The sequence below is a fragment of the Vicugna pacos genome, chromosome X (assembly GCF_048564905.1).
Source record: "Vicugna pacos chromosome X, VicPac4, whole genome shotgun sequence".
NCBI classification, from domain to species: Eukaryota; Metazoa; Chordata; class Mammalia; order Artiodactyla; family Camelidae; genus Vicugna; species Vicugna pacos.
In genome coordinates, this window is record NC_133023.1 from 86,202,548 (window position 1) to 86,219,603 (window position 17,056).

A 17,056-nucleotide genomic window follows, 5' to 3' on the forward strand; every position below is an offset into this window, starting at 1 on the left:
TGGTTACTAAAGGAACTTAGAATGAAAATAAAACATTCACCATTAAGATCTATGAAATGTAAAATCTATGAATTATTTCACTTGAAAGGATACAGGCCAAGACATCATAATTCAACGATGTGAGGTATTTTAATGAATCTACTACAGGTGTTATTAAGTTATCATACTTCTGTATTTGTGACAAGATCTGGAAGACAGCAACAAAGAATAAAAGGCATTAACTAATCAAAAAAGAACTACTGTGCTAACTAAATAATGGCTAGTCTTTTTATTTTTCAAAAGAAATAATGCTTAAAATTAGTTTCCTTCCATTGTGTATTTATATAAAAACTACTATTCTATCATTTCCTTAGAAAATATTTTCTTAGGCTACATTTTCCAATTAGGAAGTAATTCCAGGGCATCCAAACTATAATTTTGGAATTATAGAGGCTAGTCTTATGTCAAATGTGTTTTAGAACTTTCTAAATATGGAAGTGTAACATCTGAATCACAATGAAATGCTGTTCAAATGTTTCTAAAAAATAAAATCAACAAATAATACATCTCTTTATTAATGTTTCTATAACTCAAAATGTGGTGCACAAAGCAATGTTAGATAGCCTGTTTATAACAGTAGCACTGTTACATATTACTAGAAAAGTAGATCAATGTGTTAAGTGTTTGCATACTAAATTGTTTCTAGAATAACCAGACAATGTTTTATTTGCTAAAGGCTTTTTTCCCCTAAAACTACCAAGTATTTTTAAAACTACATCATTCCATTTCCACTTGTGCTGATTTAAAGACAATGAAAAGAAAAAATCCCTGAAAATAATATTAACCTCAAAACATACATAATCAAACAAAATGGTTGGATTGCTGTGGCTCAACTTCCCAATTTGTCTTCCAGAAGGCTTCACATTTTCCTTGGTTAGACGCCTACAAGGGGAGAAAAAGGTGGCAGGGATCATCTTAAGTAATTTCCCTCATAATGTTGGTAGCTTTGTTACATCATGAAAAAAAAATTATTTCCCAAATATCCAAAATGGATCCATGTAAACAACAACATTCATCATATACTTTACTGTAGGACTGGGCTACTTTGATTAGTCATTCTCCCAGAAGGTATTAAGATTTTGTATTAATGCTTAACATTTATAGTATAGACATCTTCATCTTATAGTAATAGTCTAATAAGCATTAAAACTCTTAACGTACTCTTCAAGTACATAAAACTCTTCTTATAGAGAATAATTATTTCAGATTTTGAAGGGCTCATTATCAGTTTAGGGATTAAGATATCAAATTTGGTGTAATACCCTGAAATGTCTCATGCCATCTGTCTCAGTGACCCTAACAGAGTAATAGCTAACTCCTTGATAGAAGAAGTTATCTGGTTTTCATAGTCAAAGTAAACAATTCTTGAAAACTCAATTCTACTACTTTCCTTCCTCTTTAATTCTCCCTCTAATCGGTATTCTCTAACATTCTGGAAATTTGTATCTATGAAATGCTTGCAAGTTCAAAACAATTATTACACAGGATCTTAAACTCTTCTGATGAGATTATTACATAAGAAGTCTAGACACTTAAAACTTGAAAAGCTTACAAGTGACGGGAAGCTTTCTAGAATGAAAATATAACGAAGCAAATAATGAATTCAGTTGATAGTTCAAGGAATGTGACCATTCTGGAAGTGACAAACTTGATATAATCTTCAGAAGCATCTCATGACAAAACTGATCCATCAATCAAAATTATTTCATCAACAACTGCTTCCCTTTCCCATTTTCCATGGCCCAGTTTCTTTTTTTCCCTCATGAAAAAGAGAGACCCATCAGTTTTAAACTTTGGCTAAACGCTATTCCGCTTTCAAGGTTACCACCACCTGCTCTTCTAATCTTACTATTTCAGGTGGCCCTCCTACTTGCCAAAGCCAACACTTCCTCTGCATATTTTTCATCTCATTCCCTTCTGCCTCCACCACACTGTGGGGAAAAACAAACAAAAATAAAAGGAAAATCTTCTTAAGTCTTCCCTTCAAGTAACCATGGTGTCTAGCATATGGAACATAATCAATGAGCATTTGTGGAATGAATTATTGGATGCCCTATAGCAAATGAGTGTTTTAAACAGTAATCAAAACTTATGAAATTCTCAAATAACAAATTAATACATTCCATTCTCAACATAAAAAAGATCAATCAATAACAAAATCATATTGTTTAAGTCTGGTGAAATAGTTATAGCTTACAAATATAACAGAAATAAAAGTATATTAAAAATTTTGCACATACTCTTCCGTGATAAACATTTTTATTAATTTACTTATTAATTAATTCATATTAATGTCTTCCATAACAGGCAAAGTGCTAAACACTTGGAATACAAGGATGAATAACAGCTCTTGCTCTCAAGCTCAGCCCAGCTGGGGAAACAGATTTAACACCATTATTTAAATTTTTATATTCTTAAACAAATACAGCCAATTACAGAACAATACTTATTAAATGCTATCAAAAGTATAAAAGGGGAGGGAATAATACATCTGTATTCACTTGCATATACATAAAAATACCTGGAAGGGTTTTTGAAAAAGAAACTAAACAGTGGCCACTTTTTCCCCCCCTTGAGAGAATTGAGTGGATAAGATGAAAGACTTTTTACTGTCTACCTTTTTACATCTACCAAAATGCAAACCATGTGAATGCATAAACTATTGAAAAACATTAGATAATTTAAAAAAGAAAAATAATCATAGCAATATATCTAAGTGGTATGAAAGTATTATATGCAACAACGGGATAGTGGTGGCACAAATAAAGAGCAATTAATTATGCTTGGTGGTATGTGCTATGGAAGGCTTCACAGAGGTGACACTGGAGCCACCTCAGAAGGATGAGGTCACCAGACAGAGAAAGGAAAAAGAGGTAAGGGAAAACCTGTGTGAACAAAAGAAACAAAAACTAAATGCAAAGGAAAAGGAGTTCACAGCATATTCAGGAAAATGTAAGTGGGCTCAGGTAAAATTGGCAGGAAATGAGAATAGTAAAACAGGAACAGACAGATCATGGAGGTTCTCTTTCATCACCATGTCGTACAGTTTGACATATAACCTGCAAGCAATCGTTAATCACCAAAGGATTTTGAAGAAAGAGAATAATATAAAGCATTATAATACTCCAGATAAAAGAACTAAGTTTAGTGGTGGTAGAGAGTGGAAAAGACAGATTCAAGAGATTTAATAATATTAAATAATCCACATAAAGCACTCAGTTTAGTGCCCGGCACACATAGTAATGTCTCCATAAATATTAGTTGCTTTTAAGCAAGAAACCCTATTTGAGGAATTCTTAAGACTAGAACTCTCTAAGAAGGATCGGTTCTAATATTATCTCTTTCCATGCCTTCCTCAACTTCCATGGGGTGAAATAATTCATCCCCTTCTCTATCCTCCCATAGAACTTTATACATACTGTATAACAGCACCTATTAAACCAGATTGTGATTGTTCACACACCTATTTCACTGGTAGACAGTGACCTGGGACAGTATCACTAGGCAAAGAAAAGTATCACTGCCTACTGTTAAATCTAGTTAAACTAGAGAACACACTACTTCTGGTTAGAACAATCATATCACTGCATGAATGTAAAAGAAATGCCAATAAACAGCCTTGCTGAAAATCTTTGCAATACAGCAGTGTATCCAGTATCTAAACCTATACTAATCTGAAGTATATAATTTTCATAATTAAACTTCAAGCAGTTTACCAGGAAGTAGGATAATATCACTCTTATGTTTTTAATGACATGAAAATAAAACACACAAATAAAAAATTGAAATTTTTCAAAAGTTGACTCTCTATGGAGATGGTTCTGCATAATTCTACTAGATTTTCCAAAAAGAAAAAAAAAATTTTATTATAACTTTCAGTAGAAGAAATTCCTAGAACTTTAACAGCCTTGTACAAGCCATAGAATGTATTATGCAAACTGAGCAAAGGCCACAGTAGGCTCCCCTTTAAAAACAAAAAAAAAAAAACACTCAACCTGTAAAATCCTATAATATGATGCATTAAAGAGAATTTTTATTAGGATTTATAGCTATGCAAACATGACAACTACAAAAACTAACTTGGTAGTCAAAATGAGCTAAAAATCACAAAAATAAATAGTCATTCTATCTGCAGTATATAATCAGCTATACCATTAGCAAACACTCCTGGGCTTCCTCAAAATTGAGGCTCAGACATAAGCTGGTTGAAAGAAAGTAAATTAAATCCAGATATATTTTAGATTAATAAGAAGAAAAATAAATTAAAACTTACTTCATGATATATTTGGCTCTGTCTATTGTTTGAGCTTTAACTTTTACTAAAAGTGGGTGACTGTTGTAAGTTTCATTCTTCCACTGGCCATACAGGCGATATCTTTAAAAACGATGAGATGAAGAATTAGGAAAAGTCAAACACTTAGAGGTTAATGCACTAGAACAATAGTTAAAAATACAAAAATATTATGTATTTACCTATGCTGATATGGAAATGTTTTAAACATTCCCCACAGTTCCTCAGACATACAAGCATTGCAGTCCATCAAAGAAAGAGATGGAAGTAATACCTGGTCAGTAATGCTAAGCAAACAGCTAAGGATAACTTCCTAAGAAGAAGAGAGAAATAATAATTTCAGTAAGAGGTCCATTTTAATCCCTCCCACCCCCAAAAAACTTTATGTAAGCCTTGGAAAAACTGCAATTCCTTGATTTCATAGCACACCATCTCTAATTCCCCACACTATCACTGTATTTCTCACAATGGTTATTTGTGTTTCTCCATATAAGAAAGCAAATGAGGCAAGGGAAGGAAAGAGGTTGCAAGAAAGAGGGGCTTTTATCCCTTTTCCTTTCTCAACATGGTAATCCTCCAAAACAGGAGGCTGTCAATCTTAAAAGATACTTTGTATGATATGCCAAAAGCATATATAGAGTATAAAATCATTATTCACACAGGTGGTTAAAGCTTGTTCACAGTAAAATCTGCAGTATATCGTACCTAGACAAACACCGGACACACTGGATTTTTCTAGTCTCTTACCGTTTTCTCTTTATCTTCTTGTTTGCTTCCATCAGACTGAAACTAAAATTAAAAAACAACTATAAATAAAATGCAAAAAGGTTAAGATTATGCTGTCACAATTTAGTTACTAAATTTGAAAAAAACTAACTTGCACATGGCTGTGAATTATTTCCTTACTTTTTACACACATGTAGATTTTAAATATAGCCAGTATTACCAATTAACATTTTAAATTTTCATCTATATCTCTAACCTACAAATAATGTGTGACATTCATGAATTTTAAATATCAGTTTTATAAGCCAAGTCTTTTCTCAACTTCATTATCACAAACCAAAGCATCCTAAAACTGATCTGAGTATTTATTATAAAACTGTAGCAGCACAATTTCGTAATAATGCATTTGCATTTTTCTATCCAGATGTTCTAGTTTTCCCTCTACAAAATTAGTAAAAATCTAACATTAAAGCAACAACAACAAAAATTAAAGAAACTTAAAGCTATGTTTTAATTCATCACTATTTAAGCCTTCACTAAGAAATAAGTCCAAAATATCAATAACATTGCTGACAAAGAGCAAACCACTGCCTAACTTGGACAGACTGAATGAAAAAAAACTGGGTCATTATTTTATCAGTGATTTGCAGGTGGGCTGCCGAAGTGCCATGCTTGACAACGTTGTCTATTCATTGAAAATGAAATTGCAACATTTATGTGTGTGTAGGCAGGTAGAGCGTTGGGGGAGTGTGCAAAAGCCAAAAGGACAATTGAAGCACTGATAGTCAAGGACAATCTAGATTTCTGGAAAGGATTTAGCTGAATACCAAGTGTGAGAAGGGGAAAAGATAATATGCAGCTAGCAGGCTTCTTATTTTCTTGGTAGATAAGGGTATTTTGTGCATGTATGTTTTCATGCTTGAGTAATTTAATGGATATTACCACAGGGAAGTCTAACTTCTGTGCAACATTTTCACATAAGACTAATTCAGGGACTGCCATGTTACCTTGATGGGAAAACACACACAATCACTATTTTTTTAATTTGTAGGTTAAAAAGATAGGGTTCCCTTTCACAGAAACAATTAAGTCAACATATATCCTAGTCAGCAAATAAGGAGTCAGGTTACAGAGTGGCCTGGCAGAAAACAAACTAGATTCGTTTTGTTTTGTTTGGGGGAGGTGGGTAATTCTGGTGGCATATTAGGTATGAAATAAGAAATAGGATATGTCATAATTGGAAGAACTATATGAGCTGGAAATAAAGACAGTTAAGTCCTTTCCCCGTAATACTGTGATTCAAACAAAACTAATAAAGCTACACATCGTTTTCTCCATACAAATAAAACATTTTCTAGTTACTAAGCTATCCCAATTCCCTTACTAGAAACTTATATTAATTTCTAATGTCTATATGTCAATTCTCTAGATTTCATAAGCAGGAAAATTTGAAAAAGAGAAAACAAATATGGAAAGCACAATAGATCTAGAAGAGCAGTAAAAACCTTTCTATCAAAGGCTAATTGTAACTAAGATGAACAAAAAATAAATCAAGAGGAACATACAGGTAAAAGTATTTCCTTTTACTTGGTAAGATATAAAGACACATTTGCCTCCCTCAATGCTTTCTTTTTCTTTTAGTTTAATTTAATTTGCTTTTTAACTCAGAGCACATATAAAACTCTCCATTCCCACAGTAGAATACTCAAAGTTTTATTGAATTGCCAGGCAAAAATAGGAGGAAGAAAAGAAGGGGAGGGACAAAAGACATTCATTCATTCACTATGTGCCAGGAACTGGGAATTCAAAGATGAACAGGACAGAGTTCCTAACTTTGAGGATCTCTTTAAGATCAAGACTACACTTATCAATGTACTGTTAGGAACTGGATTTTTTAAGTCTGAATAAAATTGAGCACTCACAATTATGTCTAGACAGGCCATCAGTTATAAATGATGGCAAGCATAACACTACTGAGCACAAAAGGGTGGGTGTCCATCAAGAGGGGGCTTTTGGGGAATCGAGAAATAAAGGCTGCGAAAAGCTGTAGATATAACTAATTACTTTTTAGTTATTAGTGTGCTATTTTTAGTACCTCTAACCCATGAACATTCCAAATGCTGCTTTAGACTATACTTTATCTCAGAAAAGAAAAATATTTAAGCCTTGTGACTAGATTGGATTGGAACCTGAAGCTACATCTAAGAATTATGGCATTTATTTTCACCTATTTTTCTTGTTCTTATTAACTACCATTTATTGAGTACACGCTATGGGCCATATAATAGGCTAAGAATTTCACATTCATGTCTTAAAACTACTCTATGAGGAAAATAGTTTTGCTATAAAGAATCTAAATAAGAGCAAAATAACTTAGAGACTGGAAAATATAACCTGTGTTAAAAGTTACAGGAACCTGAGTTTACAGCCTGGAGAAGAGACACATGAATCGACTTCCAATGTTTTGGTTCAAAGCCTTTTTATCTTTCAGTCAGAAACTTAAAAGACTTTGTGAAACACTTAGAAATCACCTCAACTTTGATACTGTATCATTTATGAAAACATAGGAAGAGATAATAAATGAAAAGTACTACCTTCCACCATATTTCATTTTCAGTTAATACAAATCTGTACTAAGATGCCAAAGAACAAGTAATATGGTCACCTACACACACTTTTTATCCCAGGGTAAATAACAGCACAACCTTTCGATCTTGAGAGTTCTGGTTTAGACAATAAAGTATGTGGTCTCCCTAACTACCACATGGGTAGCATTCAAATTACAATAAACAACTTGCGGAAGTGGTTTAAATATTAAAATATATCAAACAAAACAACCTGCTAAATAGCTATGCTCAACTTCCTAAAATTCACTACCCCAAAAGGAATTACTATGGTTAAAACACTGGTCATGTTATAAAAGTGTGCTTTGTTTTTACACAAGCAGGGTTCTAACAAGCTGTATGTAAAAAATGAGTATTTTCAATGCACTTAATGAGTATGTGGTTTGTTTAAATGAATTCTCTTTATAAAAGGAGCTCATAATAGTCTTTTGTAAAACAGAAAATTGTCCTGTAAATCTATCTTTAAGGCAAATTAAGGTTTTCATACGGAATTTAATGTAATATGCCCTTGTGTTTCAGTTTAGATTCCTCCAGAAGCAGACCCTATTCAAGTGCAGGCACAGTTTATTTGGGAAATAATTTTAGGAACCACCAGTAGGAAATTGTTCCTGTGGGTAGCCAAAGCTTAATGCCACTGGAGACTCTGAGGGTCTGTGTAGAAATACATCTTAGAGTTATTCCATTTGAGGACAAGGTAGTTATAAACCTACTCCTGTCTTTTCATTGGTTGAGAGCTCAGGAGAGGGGACAAGGCAAGTCAGTTCCCCAGCAATTCCAGGCTACAAATTCCTGTACTACCTGTGCAGGCTCCTAAGGGCCAGAAAAGCCCTCATAAAAAGAGATACAAGTGTCAGCAGTTGAAAATTGTGCCAGCACACACTGAAATGGTAAGGACCTGGCCTAAGAGCCAGCCAAAGGAATAAGCGTAGGATCTGATAGCATCTGCTATGCCCTGCATAGACAAATGGCCAAACCTCCAAGAGGTGAGCGTTTTCACAAATATTCTTAAATGATACCTCTTTAACGAACTTCGAACTTTTTTCTTTTTAAGAAAATGAACAATGAGGTTCAATTTCAGGAAACAGCCTTTGAGAGGAGGTATAGGGGTTGAATCAGTTGTTTAAAGCATGCATGTGTTCTATACTAAAATTTCTACTTTTCTTTCTCATATAAAATGTACTTTTTAAAATTACAGTCCGCACAGAGCCTACATTTGCCTATTAATAGACTGAATATCTGCCTATCCTTGTATGTTTATATACCTCTTAGGTAAAAAGCACAGCTAATGGGAAGAATTAAAATCCTATTGTAATTTATTACCTTAACTATGATTCTACACCTTGATTAGAATTATCACATGAATATATTCAATAATAGCTAAAGTGCCCTGAGTTCAAACCAATTATATAGGGATAATACAAGTGCAAATATAAACATCCTAACAGTTCTTCCCTGCTCAAGGCTCATTAAACAGCAAGGGTGCTGTAGATGAAACTTGGTCTCCAACTCTAGAATTCTTCATTTGCTTTGTATAAGTCTCATAATAGCAAACGTACATAGGGAAGCTTAATAAGTGGCACCAATGATAGCAGTGTCTGTTTCTACTTATAGACAGTAAGAATTACAATGCAAGGTTCTGACTGTCTAAAATATTTTAAAAATTTGTTTGTAGTTAAAAATGGAGACATGTCCATAACTACCCTTGACTAGTTCACTCACAAAACCCTAGCAACAAAATTTCCTTTACTTGATAAAAATTCCTTGATGTATTTGTTACTAATGCATAACAAATTTCAACAATAAAAGAGGAAAAAATTTTGACTATCACTACCATATAAAGAAGCTAAAGGCATTCCTATATAAAACCAAGTATGCTCTTGAGGGAAATGAAGCTGCTACTTTAAAGTGGCATCTTATATTTAAAGACAGAAACAGATTAAAGTATATTAATACTTTAAAACAAATCATCAAAAGCCAGTGTAGTAATAACTTACATAAGTGATAACTTAGGAATTCATGACAAGTATTTTTTTAACACTCTAAAATTGAATACCTAATTATTAGTATCTAATTAATGTCATTTGATCCTTATTGCAACCCCAGGAGCTAGATAAGGCAAGTATTATTACCACCTTTCTCTGGCTTAGATAAGTGGCCAACTTAAGGTCACATAACTAGCAAGTAGCTAGCAGCTCATCCTGATGAAACTAGTTAACCTAACGATCAATTGCTAATGTTTTAATTACTCTGGGGGACAGGCTTAAATGAAGAATCTGTGCTCAAGTTAGGTTCCAAAGTCAATACATAAAGTGAAAATTACATACATTCACAATTACCCTAAAAAGTTCCTTAAATCATCTATCAAGTACATATATATGTTATCTTTCATTTAAGTCCAACTCAAGACTGTTTTCCTTGTCTAGTACTAGGAGAAATCACTATTAAGTGAACACTGTTTCATGAACATATGAAAATAAGATAGTGACTGGCTTGCATTTAGGGGCCATATCACATGAAAACACATTAGTTTAAATACTAGACTAACTGAATGAAGTGAGACATGCTCTAAGAGACCTGAGAAACTGAACCAAAATGAAAGAAAAAATTTCTCCAATTTCACCCTTACTCCTAGGCATACACAGAGTATTTTGATGGAACAAGTCTGGCCACACTCACATAAACTAAGTACAGGTATGGTGTAACTTCACTGTACTTGAACCCTGTACCTTCATCCCAAAGGAATATTAATTTTGAACTCTAATCTACACAACCAGGCTAGTTCTTAAATTTTGAAAAGAAACAAATAAAGTGAAGCAGGATCACAGACTCTCCCTCCTCTAACTGACCAAAGAAAAAAAGCCAAAATTCTAAAGTAGCTGGTTCATAAATTAGAGTTTCAGAATCAATGGTCTAAAATACATTCTCTCCCTAGCAACCCAAATTTTTATCAAAAATTTGAGGTTTACATAAAAGTTGAATGGATAGCATAACATCCATAAATATCGATATATCTACCTTGTAGATTCAACAACTGACATTCTTTTTTTTGACCAAAAAAAATTGCAGACATGACACTTCATCTCAAAATAATTCAGTATGCATCTCCTAAGAATAAGGACATTCTTCCACATTACCATTATCACAACTATCCCTAATATCATCTAATACCCAATCTAAAGTACATTCTGACCCTTTTTAACTTTAGGTTTCTCTAAGCTTTACCTGTGACTCAATTTAGAGCACTCTGGCTTTTTACCAAAGGTCAATATAAGAAATAGCCATATAAAGAGACTAGCCAGACAAATGAATTAAGATGACAGAGTGAAGTTTAAACAGAATTTCTCTCCCTCAATCCCTAATGCAATGAACAATGTTTTCCTGTTTTTTAATGCCCCAAATTCACCACCGACCAAGGAAGAAAAGAGGAAACTATACTATTAACTTAAAGGGGATAAACACATATGTACACACACACATACACACAAGATTCTGTACTACACACTGTGCGGTATGTGCTCCGGCCTTTAACTCAATCCCCAGAAGTAGTACTGAGCAAGGAAGGTAAATTGCCAAAATCCTTTAGGCAACACGGCCTGCAAAGAAAGCAGCCTGAGGAAAAGCCCTTGTGAGTAGAAGCCCAACAGGACTCTGTCAAAGGGAGAACCAGCTGCCAAGGCTTGCTTTCTCTCAAACGAACTGGGCTCAGATGGGTGAGGGAATCAAAGCCCAAGGGAGTTAGATATCCACTTGGCTGGGCATGCCTAGTATAGGATGGGTAATAGGATCTCAGAAGAGAAAGCAGAAGTCCCCTAAATGAGGGCTATACTCAGCCTCACCAAGCTCATTCACTCCTCTACTCTAGACTACAGACAAGACTGTGAAAAGAGAACCCAATACTCAAACCATAGCTTGGCAGGTAGAAGGACTGGTCATAAATAAGGTGGGAAGGGTGGGAGGATTCAGTCACACTGTATTAGAAAGAAGTTGAGCAGAGCTGTTCATGTTAAGATAAAGAGAAACACTAGCTACTATGGAAATACAAATAGTCCCCCAAAAAGCATGTAACAGACAAATGAACTTAGCCTGGGAGAAAGTAGAAGACAAAGGTCAGAGACAGATTTTCCACAAGTTTCTGCCCAGTCATAGAAAACAGTATGAAGAATGAACTCGATAAAACAAGAAAAGCTCAGGACCAAAATGGTGGAGTAGAAGGACTTTAAGCTTACCTCCTCTCACAAGTATACCAAAATCACTGCTAACTAAAGGACAACTACTGATGAAAAAGACTGGAACCCACCAGAAAAGATTTTCTACAGCCAAAGACATAACACAACAATACGGGTAAGATAGGTGGACTTGTGATGTTATAAAATCCTATACTCCCTGGGTGGGCAACCTACAAACTGGAGAATATTTATATTACAGAGGTTCTCCCAAAGCAGTGAGAATTCTGGGCCCCATGTCAGGTCTTCAGCCTGGGGGTCTGGCACTGGGAAGAGGAGCCCCCAGAGCATTTCGCTTTGAAGGCCAGCGGGGCTTGACTGCAGGAGCTCCACAGGACTAGCAGAAATAGAGACTTCACTCTTAAAACACAAACACATGGAGGCTAAACAACATGCTGTAAAACAACCAACGGATCACTGACGAAATCAAAAAATACCTAAAGACAAATGAAAACAAAAACACGACAATCCGAAAACCTATGGAATGAGGCAAAAGCAATTCTATGAGGGAAATTTACAGCAACACATGCTTACCTCAGGTAACAAGAAAAATCTCAAATAAACAACCTAACCTTTATACCTAAAGCAACTAGAGAAAAACAAAACCCAAAGTTAGTAGCAAAAGGGAAAAAATCTTAAAGATGAGAGCAGAAATAAATGAAATAGGGGCTAAAATACAACAGAAAAGATCAATGAAACTAAAACACTGGTTCTTTGAAAAGATAAACAGAATTGATAAACCGTTAGCCAGACTCATCAAGAATAAAAGGAAGAGGCCAAGCCTGAGAGGGTGTGGAGGTGGCGGTGCGCCTCCTCTGAGGGGCTCCAGCCCGGCGGTGGAGGCGCCCGCGGCCCCAGAACGATTTGAGGATGAGGCCGCGAGGCGATGGCGCTGCGCGGCCCCCTCCAGCGTTCGCACCTGGAGTAAGGCAGAAGAGAATGAAAGAAGTAGATAATCTTGAAGGTAGAAAAGAAGAATGGGTTTGTGAAACAGGATCTGACCACCAACATCTTACTGATAATCGACAAAAAAAAAATTGTGAATATTTTGTTGACAGCCTTTCTGAGGAAGCTCAGAAGGTTGGTGCCAAATGTTTGACCCCCACTGAACAAAAGAAACAGGTGGATGTAAGCATAAAATTATGGAAAAATAGATTCACAGTCAATGATGATTTCAGAAGTTATTCTGATGGTGCAAGTCAGCAGTTTCTGAACTCCATCAAAAAAGGGGAATTACCTTTAGAATTACAGGGAGTCTTTGATAAAGAGGAGGTGGATATTGAAGTTGAAGATAAGAAAAATGAAGTATGTATATCAACGAAGCCTGTGTTCCAGCCCTTCTCAGGACAGAGTCACAGACTGGGAAGTGCCACACCAAAAATTGTTTCTAAAGCAAAGAGTAATGAAGTAGAGAATAAAAATAAGTTGTCTACTGTTCCACTAAACAATCTGGAACCCATCAGTAATGGACAGATCTGGTTAGCCAATGGGAAAAGGACTGTCCAGAAATTTAACATTTCTCATAGGATAAGCCACATCAAAGACTTCATCGAAAAATACCAAGGATCTCAAAGAAGTCCTCCCTTTTCCCTGGCAACAGCTCTTCCTTTTCTCAAATTGCTAGATGAAACACTCACACTGGAAGAAGCAGCTTTGCAGAATACTGTGATCATTCAGAGACTCAAAAAAATTGCTGAACCTTTTAAAGAACGTTCATAACATTGGTTTTTGATACACTAAGTGGAGAGTTTCCAGAGAAATGATTGTAAGTGGACGTGCAAACCAAAATGGGGGAAAGTCAGATTTGCTGGGCTTGGCACTATTCAGCTCCCTCCTGATGAGAAGATTTTTAAATAAGTGCAAGTTAGGAACTTAAACTATGACTGGAAACTGTATTCTGTGAACTTTTTCCAGAAAGCTACCCAGAAAAATACACATATTTTCAAATACCAATAATTCAATATAAGATATATTAAATAACTATATCATTTAAAATCTTAATAGGGTATACATTAGCAAATAGGTTCACAGCATCTTTCATTCAAACATTATTCCCAAGCAGCAGTGACTTATTTAAATGTTAGCTGTCTCAGATTTTTTTAAATAGCAATACATTAAAAAAAAGTTGTACATGGCAGGTCAAAAACATCAGTATAATTTTTTTATATCTGATATACAATCAAAAGGCTGGAAGGAACTGCTTTCACCACAGCTATGCGTAAACCTTCAAAGTATTCCCAATTTGCATTCTGTAATGTTAAGATACACTCAAATATTAATTTGGCAACAGTATCTGGGATGTATTTTCATTAAGAATAAATTTGTGTACCTTAGTATAATGTCAGTATCAATCTGCCTACCCACATTTCAGCATTTTTGAAACGTATAAACTTTTAAAAATTATTTTTTCTCTAGAAACCCCAGTTCATCCCCTATTTTATTTTCTTTCAGAAATTAGGGATTTGTTCTTAGCTGACATTTGGAGTGGGCTGGTTGTTTGCCATCACTCACTGAGAACTTAATGCTTGTGTTGTCATATTACTAATGAATATTTTTTAATGCATCCTGTAAAGTATGGTTTTCTATTCCATATATCAGTCAGCGTGTTTATATATTAAAGGATTATTTGTCATATTATGTCACCCAGGAAAACATGCTTTGTATCTTAGATTTTTAACTAAAATTGGTTAGACTTCAGTATTTCACTGTCAGATTAAATCCCCTTGCCTGAAAATAAGTTTAAGGAGCTTTTTTTTACACATGATCTATTGAATCATAGTTAAAATGAAATATACATTGAGTGTGCCAAGGAACTAAGTGGTCATGCCTATTAGCAGTAATGTTCGTGGATGCTGGACATCTGCTGGAAGGAGCAGTTCTCAGTCTTTTTCGTCTCAAGACCTTCTGCTTATGTGGGTTTATATATATATTAATATTTAAAATGAAAGTTATAAAACATTTATTAAAAGTAATAAACATGTGTAAAAAACAAACAAAAAGAATAAAAGGAAGAGAGCCCAAATAAGTAAAATCAGAAAGGAAAAGAGAGAAGTTATAACCAACATCACAGAAATACATAGGCTCATAACAGACTACTATGAGCAACTATACACCAATAAAATGGACAAGGTAGAAGAAATGGACAAATTCTTAGAAAAGTATAATCTCCCAAGACTCAGCCAGGAAGAAACAGAAAATATGAACAGACCAATTACCAGTACTGAAACTGAGTCAGTAATTTACTTTTTAAATTTATTATTAGCTTTTTTCTTTAAATGGAGGTGCTGGTGATTGAACTCAGGACCTTGTGCATGCTAAGTACGCACTCTACCATTTGAGCTACACCCTCCCCCGATTCAGTAATTTAAAAACTCCCAACAAACAAAAGTCCAGGACCAGATGGCTTCACAGGTGAATTCTACCAAACATTTCGAGAACAGTTAATGCCTAGCCTTCAGGAACTATTCCAAAAAATTGCAGAGGAAGGAACACTTCCAAACTCATTCTATGAGGCCACCATCACCCTGATACCAAAATATCAAAAGAAAAGAAAATTACAGCCCAATATCACTGATGAACATGAATGTAAAAATCCTCAATAAAATACTAGCAAATCGACTTCAACAACACATTAAAAGGATCAAGTGGGATTTATTCCAGGGAAACAAGGGTTTTTTAAGATCCACAAATCAATCAATGTGATACATCACATTAACAAACTGAAAAATAAACATTATATTACCATCTCAATAGATGAAGAAAAAGCTTTTGATAAAATTCAACATCCATTTACAATAAAAACTCTTCAGAAAGTGGGCATAGAGGGGACATATCTCAACATAATAAAGGCCATTTATGACAAACCCACAGCTAACATCATAATGAAAGCATTCCCTCTAAGATCAGGAACAAGACAAGGACGTCTACTCTTGCTACTTTTATTCAACATAGTTTTGGAAGTCTTAGCCACAGAAGTCAGAGAAGAAAAATAAATAAAAGGAACCCAAGCTGGAAAGAAGAAGTAAATCTGTCACTATTTGTAGATGACATACCATACATAGAAAATTCGAAAGACGCTACCAGAAACCTCCTAGAACGCATCAATGAACTTGGTAAAACTGCTCCATACAAAATTTTACTAGACAGTCCTATACTACATACCTCAAGTCTAAGAAATACATACACAGACACACAGAGAGATAAATCATTACAAGTAACTGTAGGCTGGAAGACTATTCTGTTAAGTGATACCTGGCATAAGTATATAAGCTGTTTTTTTAAATATGCATAATTTATATAATAAGCAACCAAAAACTTATAAATGAGAGATCTGTTAAAGATTTGTTAATTTTAAATACATTATTTGGAACTAAGGTCACATTCCCTCTTTAGAAGCAATCTTATAAATCTGGTTAAATTCCTAGCTTGGAACAAAAGCCTAAGCCTAAAAACACATCACAAATGATTTATTACAGTGAAATATTTTTGGGGTAAAAAAAAAAAAGAACCAAAATTCTATATGATATCATTAGAAAGATTCACTTTTCCTACCACAACCTTAGCAATGAGAGAAGACAGATTTCTTCCCAAACTGTGATCAAAATAAACATTTTTCGCTTCCCTTCTGCCCTTTACCTCTGTAAAAATAGAGACTGGAGTTAGGGGCAAGCACCAAATACAACTGTGATAGAACGAAGATATAGGAGGGCTGCAATGGAGATGGCGGAGTGGAAGGATGACAGCTCTAGCACATGTGTATCTTGATAACAATATTGTGTATGTTTATACATATGTCTATGTATGGGACTTCACAAGTTAGATGTTTGGTCTCCTGCTTCCAAGTTTATGATACTTGTAGCCAAAAAAAAAAGAATTTCAAACAAGATATATGAACATCAAGATTTTCAATGAAAAAAGAATATAGCAATAGTGGGTAGAAGTAAAATGAGAAAGAGGCTATTTACATTGTCTCACAGTATCTCCCCCCAGGATACATATTAACAATAAAAGGAAAACGAATAACTGTACTCTGGAGAAACCTGGGAGCCATCACGTTAACCAAGTGATCAGTGTTAACATCACTAGTAATGGGACAAACTGACTTCACATTCTTCCCAGTATGATGCTCTGGGAAAGACAGAACCCTTTGTTCT

At 34.7% G+C, this 17,056-nt stretch overlaps 1 protein-coding gene and 1 pseudogene across 10 annotated transcripts in view; one reads left to right on the plus strand and one right to left on the minus strand.

Moving 5' to 3' along the window:
• The window catches only part of THOC2 (THO complex subunit 2), a 99,818-nt gene that overhangs the window by 33,791 nt on the left and 48,971 nt on the right, over positions 1-17,056 (minus strand). For all 9 annotated transcript variants that reach the window (XR_012067645.1, XM_072956837.1, XM_072956836.1 and 6 more), the window contains exons 13-17: positions 5,078-5,119; positions 4,513-4,643; positions 4,313-4,414; positions 837-921; positions 94-187 (exon numbers count right to left, since the gene is read on the minus strand). Coding sequence is in view for 8 of the 9 variants with exons in the window: in XM_072956837.1 (XP_072812938.1) it covers positions 94-187; positions 837-921; positions 4,313-4,414; positions 4,513-4,643; positions 5,078-5,119 (454 nt within the window). In the remaining variant the exon portion in view is untranslated. The remainder of the gene's footprint in view (positions 1-93; positions 188-836; positions 922-4,312; positions 4,415-4,512; positions 4,644-5,077; positions 5,120-17,056) is intronic.
• On the plus strand, positions 12,685-14,092 carry LOC102528433 (UBX domain-containing protein 2A pseudogene; annotated as a pseudogene). The gene has a single exon (XR_012067615.1). The product of XR_012067615.1 is annotated as a UBX domain-containing protein 2A pseudogene (transcript).